At 37.5% G+C, this 14,718-nt stretch overlaps 1 protein-coding gene and 1 long non-coding RNA gene across 9 annotated transcripts in view; one reads left to right on the top strand and one right to left on the bottom strand.

The window, feature by feature from the left end:
- Positions 1-14,718, top strand: part of PER2 (period circadian clock 2) — a 46,091-nt gene that overhangs the window by 7,168 nt on the left and 24,205 nt on the right. For 2 of the 8 annotated variants that reach the window (XM_017825565.1, XM_017825566.1), the window contains 4 exons: positions 9,715-10,204; positions 10,863-10,931; positions 13,928-14,082; positions 14,592-14,713. In XM_017825565.1, the coding sequence (XP_017681054.1) occupies positions 9,933-10,204; positions 10,863-10,931; positions 13,928-14,082; positions 14,592-14,713 (618 nt within the window). In that variant the 5' untranslated portion in view covers positions 9,715-9,932. Of the gene's footprint in view, positions 1-912; positions 975-1,117; positions 3,084-9,714; positions 10,205-10,862; positions 10,932-13,927; positions 14,083-14,591; positions 14,714-14,718 lie in introns of those variants that run through there. The other 6 variants (XM_017825561.1, XM_017825562.1, XM_017825563.1 and 3 more) reach the window with 6 other exon arrangements.
- On the bottom strand, positions 696-7,828 carry LOC108502539. The gene is made up of 2 exons (XR_001876512.1): positions 7,559-7,828; positions 696-1,198 (listed from the first exon to the last, which is right to left on the bottom strand). It is a non-coding gene; the product is annotated as an uncharacterized LOC108502539 (long non-coding RNA).

Below are 14,718 nucleotides of genomic sequence, written 5' to 3'. Positions count from 1 at the left end.
TTTATGCTGTCCCTCAGAAACTGATTTGTACTATCAGTACTTTCTTAGTGAGTCTGAACTGGGAGTTTTTTATGTGCTTTTGTTGTTGCTCTTTTGTGTATTTCCTTTGAGCTGTAATATCAGGAACAGTGTGGCAGCAGGACCAGGGCAGAGATTCTGCCCCTGTACTCAGCACTAGTTAGGCTGCACCTGGAGTGCTGTGTCCAGTTCTGGGCCCCTCAGTTCAGGAAGGACATTGAGGGGCTGGAGCAGCTCCAAAGAAGGGCAATGAGGCTGGGGAAGGGACTGCATCACAGGCCCTATGAGGAGAGGCTGAGGGAGCTGGGGCTGTTCAGCCTGGAGAAGAGGAGGCTCAGGGGAGACCTCCTCACTCTCTACAACTCCCTGACAGGAGGGGGGAGCCAGGTGGGGGTCAGTCTCTTCTCCCAGGAACCAGCAGTAGGACAAGAGGGCTCGGTCTTAGGCTGTGCCAGGGGAGGTTTAAGTTGGACATTAGAAAGAAATTCTTTAGAGTGAGTGCTCAGCCATTGGAAAGGGCTGCCCAGGGAGGTGGTGGATTCTCCGTCCCTGGAGGTTTTTAAGATGAGACTGGTTGTGGCACTCGGTGCCATGGTCTAGGTTGACAGGATGGTGTTGGGTCATGGGTTGGACTCAGTCTCAGAGGTCTTTTCCAACCTGATTGATTCTGTGGTCTGTACTCTTTGCAGTGCAGAAATTTATTAATAAGCTAGTCTGGATAGTACTGTAATATTGCAAAACAGATGAAATTGTAACTGAGATTTTGAGGATTAACACTATAATGTCTGTTTAGTCTAAGTAATTGAAAAAAAATCAAACCTGTTTTTCTGTAGCTAAAAAATGTGTTCTGAATTGGTTGTAAAATCTGACAACATTCTCTTTTTAATGCTCCAGGTGGGGCTTCAGTTCTACAGAAAGTGAACTTGGTTCAGCTTGGTTTGCATCCTGTAAGACAGGTGTGTTCCCTAAAGCAGGTTGTTCACTCCTTTCTAATATTTGAAGTCTTCTGTGCTTAGAATGGATATATGTCAGGATCGAAGGAAATGTCACAAGTTCTGTATTACTTGTAAACTGAACAAATTAGACTTCCTTCTGTGGAAAAGATCTTCGAGATGCCATCCATAGATGAACTCTCTTAGTTCTTTCGATTTGGTCGTAGTCAATCACCTGTACTTTTCCTCTGTTAAATAATAGGAAAAAAAGATTAGATTTTACTGCCTCTAATTCTGTTCACATTGTTTAAATACAAGTCATTCAGACTAGGCATTTTTTTTCAGATAAAAATGCTTTTGGTGTAGATTTGTCTTCCTTTCAGTTAAATTGTAGAAAGGCTTATCATGAGATTTTTAAGTAGTTTACAAGGACTGTTTTTTCTTAATGTCATCCTAAATGGGCTAAGTAGATCAAGCCAATATAAGACACAATTAAAATGGTACATGCTGCTACTGTGAATATCCTCTTCAAACCTAGACTTTGTTAAACCTTTTTTACCTTTTTTAACCTCTGAAAATTTTACAGGGAGTTGGGTTAGAGTAAGGGAATTGGAAGAGCTGCCTCTAAGCAAAGATTTAACTAGTGCTTAAAGACCTTTCATGTTTTCAATTTCCAAGCTAAAAACTGTGAAATCTGGAAGTAGTTTTGGATACAACAATTTCTAACACTTCTTGTGGTCACAGTTAGAAAGCTCATAATTTAAATCCCGTTGTATCAATTTATGATAAAATCAGAAGCAAAAACATTTAAAGAACCAATGTATGATACAGGTTTGTATCATAATACAAGTATTTTAGAACTCATATCAGCTTTGTGATGTTATGCAGAATGGAATGTTGTGAGTAAATTCTTCCTTAAATCTGGCCAACACAAATGTACTTTTAACAGTTAGTAGACATGCAGCATGTTAAATTAAGGCATGTTAACATGGGCTGTCTTCCAAAGTGGTTAGCTTGGGATTTGAACACTGTTCCAGGCTTTTGTTCCAGACATTTCTTCTGCATATTCAAATGAAGCACTTAAAATGATGTAACCGTTTGTCACACAAATGTTGGTCTTCTGAATTTGTGGGTTTTATTGTACTATTTCTTTGTGCTACATGGCAGTGGCATGTACCAACAGACTTAGTTTGCTAGATTTGATAGAAGAGCTTTCAGTTTCTTGTTTTTCCATCAAAATTCCCAATGTCTCTCTTGAGAAACTGTTTTTATTAGGAAGAATAAAAGTGTTAATTGACTTTGTCAGTACAACCTTCTGACCATAAAGAAACACTTTTTGACTGTGAGGGTAAGTGAGCACTGGAACAAATTGCCCAGAGATACTATGGAATATCCATCCTTGGAGATATTCAGAAGTCTTCTGGTGGTGGTCCTGGGCAGCCTGCTCTAGGTAACTCTGCCTGGACAGGATACCTCCAGAGGTCCCTTTTGACCTCAATCATTATGTGAACTGAAATTTTGCAGCTGCCTTGTAAAATCTTGAGTCCCGTACCAAGCCTGCAGTGATGTAGATGAGTTTAGATCAGGTGGTAAAATGGTGTTGTAACCAAACCTGGAGCTCCTGCTGACCACACCAGGCATTTGGCTCTTGACCTACTGGAGAGGCTGGCCCTGCTCTTAGTGGCTGTGTCAGACTATGTGCACAGTGTGATACTATACTATTGTGAATCCTAAGGGTTATTTTATCTAGCGTAGAAGATTCTGTTGTTTTAAAATGCAATAAGACCCTATTTTAGACCAAAAGTGTTTAAAATGCAAATTTGTGTCTTATTCCTCTGCTGTGTGACAGTTTCATGTTTAACCAACATTTATCTGCGTAGGCATGGCATAACTGTGAGCATCTCTCTGGTATCTGTTTGAAGAGGACACTGTTGGGGGGCCCAGGTATTTCTTTTATATTTTATAGTTATAGAGGTGTCTGGACTCTGTAATGGTCAAAGATTTCCAGTAGAAGAGGATGAGACAAGAATTAAATGCATGTGGCAGACTCTGGACCTAGGCACCCCATGCTTTTGATGCTAACTGGGAGGGAGCTTGATAAACACTTTTACCAACTTTTCGTATTAAAAACAGGTAAGAAACACGCATAATTATTATGATTCATGTTAGTAGAAAGATGCTTCCCCTCCTGCCCCTCTAGAGCTTATGCAGAAAATAGACTGTACTGTGTTCGTTTTATCTTAAAACTGTGATTTCAGTCATATATATACTCAGAACAATTTTTTGGGTATGAACTGGTAGTTACCTTATTTGAAGCTTAAAACCTTTTTAACCTAAAACCGTACTTATTCTTAAATTCAGGTTTGAGTTTCTTCGCTGAGGAAACGACCTGGTTGGAAGCATCCTTACTATGGATGTAAGGGCCCTGATTTGATGCTGACTTCTTCCTGTATAGGAGCTACTATAAATTCAGAGTAGCCCTTGGATGGCTCTGGAGCTGGGCTATGTCTTGATCAGTTCCTCTGTTGTAAAGTGGCAGCTGTAAGCAGTGGTTAATGGGGATGACCTTTATAAAGATATTCCTTTTATTTAAATAAGAGACTTGCATTTAGGTTCTCTTGAACTGAAAGGTGAATCCTCATCAACAAATCGTGAAATGAATACCGTGAAATTCAGATACCAGCACTTGTGATATACTAGATGTTGTTGATGATTTTATTGGCATAAGTAGAAAATTGAGTTACACCTCATTGCTTGTTAAGAAAAAAAGTAAAACTTGTTTACTATTACTTGAAGTGAGATGAGAAATCTAGTAAAAATGAAAATTTTTCTTTTTTTTTTTAAGTAAAGAGGTCCTGCAGGAAATTATTGAGCATCTTTGTTATTGTTTCTTATAGTGAAGTCTGAGAATACTGTCATCTTTTGTTTTTCCCCCTTCCTAGAAAATATCCTAATGAAGGTATTCTGTTAATTATTCTATCTCTTGCTAGAAAAAAATGAAGCTCTCAATGTTGTTGATAAAGTTATAGAGTTGAACAAGTCACTTCTTGGATTATTATTTGTTTTTCAACACATTCTCGTAATGTTTTGCTACTACCAAGCACTTAATTATTGTCTAATTGCACAGGGAGAGTGCATTCATTGTAGATGTTAATTTTCAGTTATCTCTCAAATTGCATGATATGATTAAACCATTGCTAGTTATTTGTCATACAAATGAGAAAACTTACTCTTTTGCAAAGCAAAAATCCAGAAGACATGTGGAAACTCTTCTTGTTGATAAAATCTTCAGTAAAATTTCATCATGACCATTAGGAATTTCTCCTATAGGTACTAGTACAGTTAAGAGTACCTGAATATTTATATGTCTATAGTCATAAACTGTGGTGTGCCTTTTGCTTCATTGGGAATGTTGATAAGTTCCTAGTAGTTGCAAATTTAGACTCAAAATGTTGTCCTCTTACTCAGTTCTTGAATTGGATAATTTTGACTCTAGAGTGTTAGTTTCTCATTCTTTAATTGCCAGTATTAAACATGATAGGCTTTGTGTGAAAAGAAATCTGGAAAAAATCTGTTACCTGAATATAATCAGATCTCTATTGAAACAAGATTTTTGTGTTTAAATATTATAGTTTCAAAAGAAATTCACCTCCTGGGTGTTCTACAGTCCTCCTTGAGGGTTTTTTTTAAAAAACAGAAGCTGTTACTTCTTCCAGCATTTGTCCATATGTATTTTGGTGTGTTTTTCTGGGGATGTTAAAGTTCAGGCTGTTTCCTTTGTCTTACTGCAGGATAAAGGAGCTACTGTAGCTAATGAATAACCAGAAGACATTTGCTGCACATCTAACCTGGCATATCAATGCCTACATTTGTCCTTAGTACTCAGTGGAATTACGTTGCCTTTTTCATACACTGCATCAGGACTTTGTAGAGCTCTAGTGACTTTGGAAGGCTTGCTCTATCTATACTAATAGAATGGGGTTTTTTGTGAGCCAGTTGCCTTAAAATCAAGCTCAACTGATGCCAACTTAAGATTAAAAAAAAAAATTATTTGCAGCATCAGAAAAGACAATCTCACTTAAAAGTTTAGAAAGATGCAGCAGCAAATAAAGAAAAACTGACTTAATATACTTGTCTCAAGATCAGACCAAATAGTTCTTTTTGTTTCCATGTTCAGATCCGTACTGAACTTGGTATGGGATGTAATTACTGTCTTCAAACTGGTTACAGGAGAGAGCCTCAGACTGGGAAAGCATGCAAGCTTTTGCCTTTCCAGTCTTGTTTGGTTAGTGATTGGGAATTTATTCAAGCATATGAGTGGGATGAATATGTGCAATTTATTATGTCATTTTGGCTGAGATTAGTTTCAAAGTTAATTAATCTCTTTGTGATGTCTGACTGTCTGTGCTGCTGAAGTGCCTGCAGAGTGCTTGCGTGTGCATGCAGATGTTCCACTTAAAGTCTTTCTGTGCCCGAGACTGAAGTCTAGCCAGCTGCATCATTCTTATCTAAATTACAGGCACAGAGCATGGTGTAGGGTTATTGCCAGTCTGTTCTTTCTTCACTGTTACTCCAGTCTCTTCTTAGAAAATCTCTCCAAAGTTATGGCATATATTAACATTGCTACTTTGGGGGAATCTTGGCCTTTTTTATTATTATTACACAAAGTCTTGTTTTAGAAACGCTCCACTTTCTTCTTTCCCCAGAAGCTCTTGCAAATTTATCATAATGTTTTTCTTGTTACTTCCTATTTACTCTTCCTGTATTCCTTACTCTGGTATGTGCTTTTGGCACTGAGGCTTTTGAGATTTTGAAACAGAAGAAATTTTGTGCAAGACTGACTTTCAGTGATGGTAATCTTCCGGTCCTGCCGAAGAACACCATTCCACCTCAAGGAGTTCAGCCAGTTCTTTTGAAAGATACTTTGAAAGAGGTCAAACTTGTATCTTCTCTATTACTCAGCTACTCATTTTTGTTTCTGGTATGACTGTCTTTGGGATCCAGATTGTAGCCACTGTAATGTGGTTATGTAGGAACTGCAGCGATAGTTGGTGTGGGCAAAGCTGCAGAAGCTCTGGCATGTTGGTAGTTAGAGGCAGAAATAACAGGACTTAAGTGTTTCCTGACACGGATTTCTGCCAGGTATCAAGAGGAAGAGAATTGACATAGTGTTTCCTAAGTGTCAGTATCTATTTCTTTTCTATTGGTGATTCTCTTAATTTGAACTCATTGCTTAAAATAAAAATACTTTTAAAAACCCTAAAACCTTCTCTGTCATTGACTCAATCGACTCTTGTTCAAGGTGACACAGGAAATTCCTCAAAAGTTATTGGACAGTTTATATATATATATATATATATATATATATATATAGGTAATAATTGTCTCCTACCTAAGGAAATACTGTTGAAGTTTCCTGCAAATACCTGGCAGATGCTATCAGGGAAAGAAGGGAGGAGACGAGACAATAGATGACATTTAGAGGTGGAAAAAATTATTCATCAGTGGTTTAACAGCTCAGAATTTCAAACTGTGTAAGACTCTAGAAGCTAGCTATGGCACATTTTTGTTGCCTCGTAAACTTCCAAAGATTACAGAAAAGACCGGGAAAATAGTTTTCCAAAGAAAGGTTGTGTCAAAAAAATATTTGCGGGCAACTCTTGAGGCTGGAAATACTACAGCATATGTAGTACTCTCTGGCTTAGGAATTCAGGAGAAGCGGTTTCTTGTGCTTAAAGACTAAAATACAAAATATTTACATCCAGACTAGGAAAGCTGTGGCTCAGTCCTTGTTCTTCCCGTAAATAGCACAATTTTACTGATATATGGATTACTGTGATACTGAACTAATTATCTTTGGAGAACTTAGGGCTATTCTAAGAGTCTGTCTTTTGGTTCATGCTTATAAACCTATCAGTTGTGATTTACATAGTTTTCTTTATAGGATTAAATATAGCAGCCCAAAGTTGTTAGGTTTTTTTTATTATTTTGAGAGATTTTTTTTTTCCCCATCTTTAAAAAAAAACATCTAACGTAGTTTACTAGCAGATAGTGTTGTTTTGATTATGACAGTATATTTTTTTTTCTTGTATCTAAAGCTACTTCCACATAGCATTTTGTCAGGAAAGCAGGAGGGAACTCCAACCTTGGGCACAGAATATAGTATGAGAAGTGTTAGACCTTGCCTTAAATTTGCATGTCAGACCTCCTTCAAGGTGATGCTCTGGCTGCCTTTATTCTGAAAGCTTCGTGAAGGGGTTAATTTTTGTGGTTTTTGATGTGCATAAGGCATTTATTTGAAAGTGGACAAGATGCTGTAGATGATCTCCAAGGTTACCTTTAACCTTCACAGAGGAGGTAAAAAGGCATTCCATTGCTAACTGAGTAGTTTGCTGGACTACCTTTACTCACTGAATCCTCCATAGAGCTTTATGCTCTCAGTGCCCTCTGTCAAATAATAGTACAGATGACAAGTGGAAAATGGCTTCTTGAGGGTGGCCTCAGTTATTTAACCAGACAGATGCTCTTATGTACTCAATACTTGAAGTAGTGCTAAGAGCATCTCCTGGGTAAGAATGGATTTAACATATGTGTAAAATGCTCCTTACCTTTGCAGTAACAGAGGGTTTGTCTCATGTGCTGTCCATACAGGTCTTCCCTGTGCCACATTCCATATTTGCTCTCCTGAGCTCTTTGGTGGTTTTGGTCACTCTCACACAAAAGCAGCTGTGGTTATCCTGAGATGATTAAGCCCAGGCTGTGGTATTGCAGACAGGGTAATGGGCACCACTAACCTCTCACCAGGGAGGCTCACGGGGAGCCTGCGTGGCCAGAATGGACTCTAACCTGGCATGGAACTTTCTTCAGATGTCTAGATAAAGGCAGGCAAGGGAAAATTTGAGCTTGCTCTGTCAGAGAGATTAAATTAGAGGTGAACTGTCTGATCTAGTTAATCATTGGCCACTAGAGAATGTTCCGTTGTGACATAATACTAGAGTTTCAGCTAAGAGTAAATATTCTTTTATTGCAATTTCCAGTTATGTAATTTTTAGGACAGAAGTGGTTAACTTAGTCCGGAAAAAAACCATTAGAGCTACTGAAGTGTAATTTACTGCCTGTACAGTACTTTTCAATACAACAGCATGACAGGATGTCTGTTTTGTCTGGATTGGGGTACCTGAAGTGAATACGAGCAGAAGTGAAATGTCACTATATTTCACTCTACCCAAAGGTGGTTTTTTTTATTATTACCTACAATGAAGAACTAGTGAATAAACTTGTAAGGAAAAAAAAACCCTATTTCTATTTTTATACCATTACTGATAGCTTAAGTGAATGCCCTTAAACTACACTTCCTACTTCCTCTTTCAAAAGAAAGCAGATACCTTGCATATTACTTTGGCCAAGCAGGGAGATGAATAATATTTTCTGGAAAAACTCAAAATAAGTGTAAAATGTCTGAAAAAACATCAGTTAGGAGGTTAAGAAAGTAATTTCCATGTGGTTTCATTTTAAGGGGAGTTGAATCGTAGTGTGTCTTAAATTAATCTTGTGAATGTTTTCTGTTACAGTCTTTCTAAAAATATATTTATTTATTTGTGTTTAAAAGGAAGCTGCTGCACTTACTGTTAACAAAACTTAGTTAAGAATTATTTTATTGACTTTGTAATTCCAGTCAGAGGTCTATTAGTCAACAAGTGTAATCTTGAATATTTTAAAGGAACAAAGAGGAAGGAACAAACATGGTTCTCTTGTCTTGAAAACAATGGTTTTTTTCCCTGATGATGAATTACACAGTTCAGAGAATCTTAGTTCATAGTTTTGCAGTATTGTTGTCTCTGGGGGTTGCTGACATAGATGAGGATGTGAGTCATATTAAAGACGATTATTTTATTCATAAAGTTGAACTGCTCTGTACTACTTCTCTTTTGATGGTACTTCAGTATTAGTTTGTTCTTGATTCGCCTCCATATACATGCTGATTTTTGAGCTTGGTGCATTAGAATTTCCTTTAAAAGCAGGGATCTTGTTGTTGTTGTTGTTTTAACCTTTTCTAAACAATTTTTATCAACCCCTCCCCCCAAGTTAGTGGCAATCAGTAGATAAATCTCAGGGTTATTTATGTCTTAGAATTTTTGTTGTTGATAAATAGGTGGGTTTGTTGATGAATAGGTGCTTAGTCTCCTTGTTCCTACTGTGTGATCTGTGTACCTACCTACATGGCTCTTGTACAAAGAAAGAAATTAAGAACTGGTGAAAATGACAGAACAGATCTTAAAAAGAAACAGGCCGAGACTATGTATTTTAAAAAACCCAACTTAAAAAACCAAAACAGCCCAAATGACCTCCAAACCAAGTAAGCAATGCTCTGATGTCTGAATGGAATTTTTTTTGTTTATCAAGGTAAACTGGAAGCCAGTGAAATGGTTTCAGTAAAAGTAATAACAGTTATTGTCCATATCCAGGCAGTAAAATTGTCGAGTATTAGGTAGGAAAGTAGAAAACAAATGAATGCAAACTTTTAAGGAGTTTTTCATGTTTATTCAACTTCGGGTTTTTTGTGGGGGTTTTTACTAAAATATAAATACCTTTTCTGTGATAAAACATTGTGAGATTTGCAATTTAACCTAAACTTTTCACCACTCAAATGCTGAATATATTAACTATAAATATCACTTTTACTTTCTACAGTCAGTGCAAGTTCCAGTCTATCAGGAAGGCAAACAAGAAAATAATTTTTTTTCTTCCTTCCCTTCCTCCTCAGATTTGTGCATCTGTACTTCCAAACAAAGTTTGCACAGAGAGAAAATTCTGAGTATGGCTTGATTTGCTCTTGATCTTGGCAGTGTTTCTAATGACTGTCCCACGGACTCTATCAAGTTCAGGGGCTTCTACTCCAGCACTGAGGAGCAGAACCCTGAGCAGCAGCCTGGGATCAGCGAAAGCATTTCTCTGTCATTCTTTTTAAAAGAGCAACGGAAAATGAGTGATTATCCTGGACTCGCAAATAACCATAGCCAGATGATTGCTGAAGATGCAGAAATTCAGACAAAGCCTGAACACTCTCGTGGAGTTCTTCAGGAAGATATTGAAATGAGCAGTGGCTCCAGTGGAAATGACTCCAGTGGAAACGACTTCAGTGGAAATGACACAAATGAAAACTATTCAAGCGGGCATGATTCCCATGGCCATGAATCTGATGAAAATGGGAAAGATTCAGCAATGCTCATGGAATCTTCAGACTGTCATAAAAGGTGGTAGCTAATCATAAAATACATTTCACACCAGTGACTTTTTGCATTTGAATATAATTTCTGAATAATAACTAAGGTATAAAATGTATCTTGAAATTGAAGCTGAGTGTTCTAGTTAAATTGTACTCTCATGTGGTGTAAATTGTATAATAGATATTTATTCATAAAGAAAAGGTCTCTGGTGTTCTGCATGGCCACCTTCATTTTCATCTTTCTTCTCATCATTGTGTGTTTAATTGGCCTTTATTTATATTTTTCTAGTAAACCAACTTCTATAATTTTGTATCAAAAACTGTCAGTTTATTCTTATGTATTAGGATGCAACCGTGCTATTTTAAACATTAAAATAATAGCTTACTGTACAGAGCAAAGCTGAAGGAAGAACCACCTTCTTAGTAGTCCTGCAAGGACCAGGGAGTTGAACTTGGTGATCCTTATTGGTTCCTTCTAACTAAAGTTACTTTGTTTCTTAGACAAGTGTTTAACAGCCACAGTTTCCATTTTTTTGTACCATGCAGAAGCTTTTAAAGTTTGGGGTTTGTTTTGTTTTTTTTCCTAGATAGCCAGTAATTAATAGGAAAATATAAAGCTAAAATGAACTAAAAGTTTTTTGTTAGGTTTACTAATATTAATCTTTTTCAATCTTTCCTAATTCTAGTTCAAGCTCAAATGCATTTAGTCTGATGATTGCCAACTCTGAACACAATCAGTCCAGCAGTGGATGCAGGTAAATTAATGGACATGTATTTTTCAGTAACTTGCATGTATGCTAAAGGCTGAAAACTGAATAGTGTTGTATTTTGGTGTTTTGTTTTGCCTAAACCTGGAGGATTACACAAGAAATCCTGTCCATAATCAGTAGCATGTCCTATTAACTACTTGATTGCTTTAGAGCTTTCTGTTGCTGTTCCATGCTAGTTGTTTGATAACCTTTCAAGTCATGTTACTTGGTAGCTAACTCTCTAATTTTTATTTTTTGTGCATCCCTTTGAATATTGCTTCAGCTCTAGTGGGTTTTTTTGTAGCTTTTCTCTAAATTCTCTGCTCTTCAGAATTTAGTCTGAACCTGGTAGTGTATTAACATCAGGATTCACCTGTGGAGTTGGGTTATGTTCTGATGTCCAGCACCTCTCCCGTGTTCCATTTGCTGGGATTCAAGCCTCCAGTGTGTAAGGATAAACCAACATACTGCAGGAATGCCTCTCTATGAACTCTGCTTCTGGCCCTGGTAGCACTGAAGGCTCAAATCTAGATACTTCAGAGTGCCCTACTGTACTTGTTGTTTTTTTTAAGTCAGCTGATCAGGAGACCAGACCCTGAGCAGATCGAGGATATCTGGCTGTAGCATACTGATATTAAGACCTCTCTCCACACCTACCTGGACATGTTTCCACCTGATACAGTTCACAGAAAAGTGGTAAATTAAAATTGCTCTTGTGGACCATTTGGTGCTTGAGGAACTTATTTTCTGTGTCTGCCTTGCAGGCACCTGGAGATCTTGTTCCATGCTCTGTTTTCAGTTGGAAATTGTGATCTGGAGGTCATATTGCTAAGTATGAAAGACAGAGTGAAACAAAGACATTTCTTAGTCTTCTTTTCCCATTAATTCCATTTTCTTCACTGCAAGATTTTGGGAGGATGGAGGGGTTACTTATTACAGTTTTTCTGATGTCTCTTTATTTTAAATTTCAGTAATATTTCTTTGCTCAGAAATAATTAGAAATCCAGCAGGAACAGTGCTAAAGGGTTACAGAGCAAAATCTGATCTTCTTTTGAAAATGGGAGACTGAAGATATATCTAGAGAATGGTCTTTAAAGAGAAGACTAAAGTAGTCTGATAAGCTGCATGCTTAATCTTAGATTCAGACTACTGGGGTTTGGATTCAATATCAGCGCCAACCAACAATTCTAGTTTAATATCTGTAGGTACCTTTCCAGGTTGCTGTCAACAAAAAACAAAATGGAAAGCTCCTTTTTTTATAGAACTTGCTTATTCTGTCCTCTGAAAGTCACACCTTCCCTGTGGCTGCCTACTGTGCCTGATGCTACTGATCTCTGGGAAAACATTTCTGAGTTGTGTAACTTATTTTCCAAGGAGGCCCATCTTTTGTATACGCTGCTGCTGAGGGCTAATTTGGAAAGGTTTCTTTTCTTGCAAAAGAGTCTGACCACTCTCATGAAGCAGACTCAGAGAGTACAAACCAGCTGTATGCTCAGTTATTTCATAATCTTTTCCCTCTCTCTTTTTCCCTACTGCCAGCATAGAGGGCTCTTCTGTTAACAAAGCCCTGTTTGATTGCATCAGTCCAAACTGTCAAGCCACATTGTAGATGTGATTTTAATATACAGCACAAACATAATGTTTCCCAGGGGAGTACTGTACTCTTTTGTCTGATCCCTTGCCATTATTTCCCGGTACAAAATGACCGCTGAAGAATCGAATGCCACATTCCTCATAGTACATTGTGATGTAAGCCAGAACAATGTGTATTCTCTAGTACAAGTCAGCTTTGTCACTTTCCAAGCATTTTTGGTAAAATACACCCAACACTTGTCAGGTGACTGATTTAGCTTTTTCAAACTCTTAAAAATTCCCAGAAAAATGTTCAGAAATCCTCTTGAAAATTACTCGGAAGCTGAAGTTACTTTATTGACCGCTTCAGTCAGGGCAGGGCAGTTGTCAAGTCTGTTGTTTCTGCAGTAGTGCATAGGGTAACTTCTTAGAGATGACCAGCCATGACCATCAGGTGGGAAGAGAAAACCTACCCTTTGATGGAAAAGAATTTATTTTCAGGAATGTTTCAGAACAGCTCTATAATCCTCTTGATCATTGTGAATGATTAGCTTTTGAAGTCTACTCCAATGCAAAAGACAAGGTGATTTTTCATTTTAACTCTTTCCTACCCCTCTGCCACCTATCTTTATCCTGCCCCTCCCTTCCCTCACCTCCTTTTCTCTTTCTTTTTGGTTGTGTCAGCACCTCTTAGTAATGGGGAGAGACAGAGGAACTGTAAAGGAAGGTGATAACTTCCTGAACTCGGCACTGATAATCTCTGTTGTTTGACCTTCTACACTGAGGCAGCACTTCTGAACATGCACCTGAGAAATGTCAATGCAGCTTCTGTCTCCAGCCTCCTCTGATTCTTCACCTTACATATTTAGTCAAGTTTCCTTACCTTATTTAATGTAATGCCATACTTAACTGGGATAGGTTGTTCAAAGGATTTCTCCATTTGTTTTGTTAACTTGATGCTCTCCCACTGCCATTCCCTTTTCAGGGACCTCTCTTAAGAGAACCTGCTCGAACAGGAGGTGAAGACTTGAGTGGACCTCCTGCTTCTCTCCTTTGAAGTCCATGAACATTTCTGAATTTGATTTTGAAAAGAACTAAGGAAAATACTACTAAAAAGGCAGGAGGGAGACTGGCAAAGGAAAAAAAAAAGAAATTCTCTGGTGCTTGGGTATATGTACTGTTGCACATACAGAGTGCATTTTACAATCACATTCCAGGTGGTGGTAAATCTGTCATTTTAAATGATTCTAGGTCATGTAAGAATTTTTGTAAGTTCTGAAAGCTGATACTGAGTACTGGAAAAGTTAATGAGGCTAGTGTTACAAATTTATGTATATGACAAGTGTCAGAGTAAGTTTGGGCTTCCAAGAGGATGTTATGTTGCTTCAACCATTGAAGTGATGTTTTATTTTTTGTTTTTAATCTTACAGTAGTGAGCAGTCCACTAAAGCCAAAACACAGAAGGAATTGCTGAAAACATTACAAGAGCTGAAAGCTCATCTTCCTTCTGAGAAGAGAATCAAAGGCAAATCTAGTATCCTAACAACGTTGAAATATGCCCTAAAAAGCATAAAACAAGTTAAAGGTAATCAAGTATGATACTGCCTAGATAATGCCAATCTGGATAAAATGAAACTTTAAAATAGGAATTTAAATAAACTTGTCTTTACACAGGAAATTGCATTATGTCTGAAAACCTGTCTAAACAGATGTTCTCATGGTGTTCCTGTTTGTTGGCTCTGTTATCTTTTGTTCCTTTGGGACTTAAAGTAGGTCTCTAGATGCTTGATATTCAACTGATGTTTTGTTGAGTTAGAAAACTAATTTTAAAACAATTTACAATTTTGTACTGTTTGAACTGTCAAATAGACCAAAATATGTGATCATTCTTACACAGGTATATTAAGATACATAAATTTGTTTGGGTTACTGATGAGGAAGCTCTATCAAGGAAAAAGCTGTAATTGGAATAGTACCTCAATTTCCCAACTACTCATTCTGTGTTTATTTCAAAAAATATTTTGGCCATTTACTGCTTCCAGGCTGAGTGTTTTTTGATAATTCTGAATATAAGTTGTTTGTTGTTCTCTGTAGCCAATGAGGAATATTACCAATTGTTGATGATTAATGAATCCCAGCCTGCTGGTCTCAATGTGTCATCCTACACAGTGGAAGAGGTTGAGACTATAACCTCAGAATACATCATGAAAAATGCGGTGAG

Source organism: Lepidothrix coronata, unplaced genomic scaffold (assembly GCF_001604755.1).
Source record: "Lepidothrix coronata isolate B3197 unplaced genomic scaffold, Lepidothrix_coronata-1.0 Scaffold120, whole genome shotgun sequence".
NCBI lineage: Eukaryota > Metazoa > Chordata > Aves > Passeriformes > Pipridae > Lepidothrix > Lepidothrix coronata.
The sequence above is the reverse complement of the archived record's forward strand: the minus strand, read 5'-3'. Positions and strand labels throughout refer to the sequence as shown.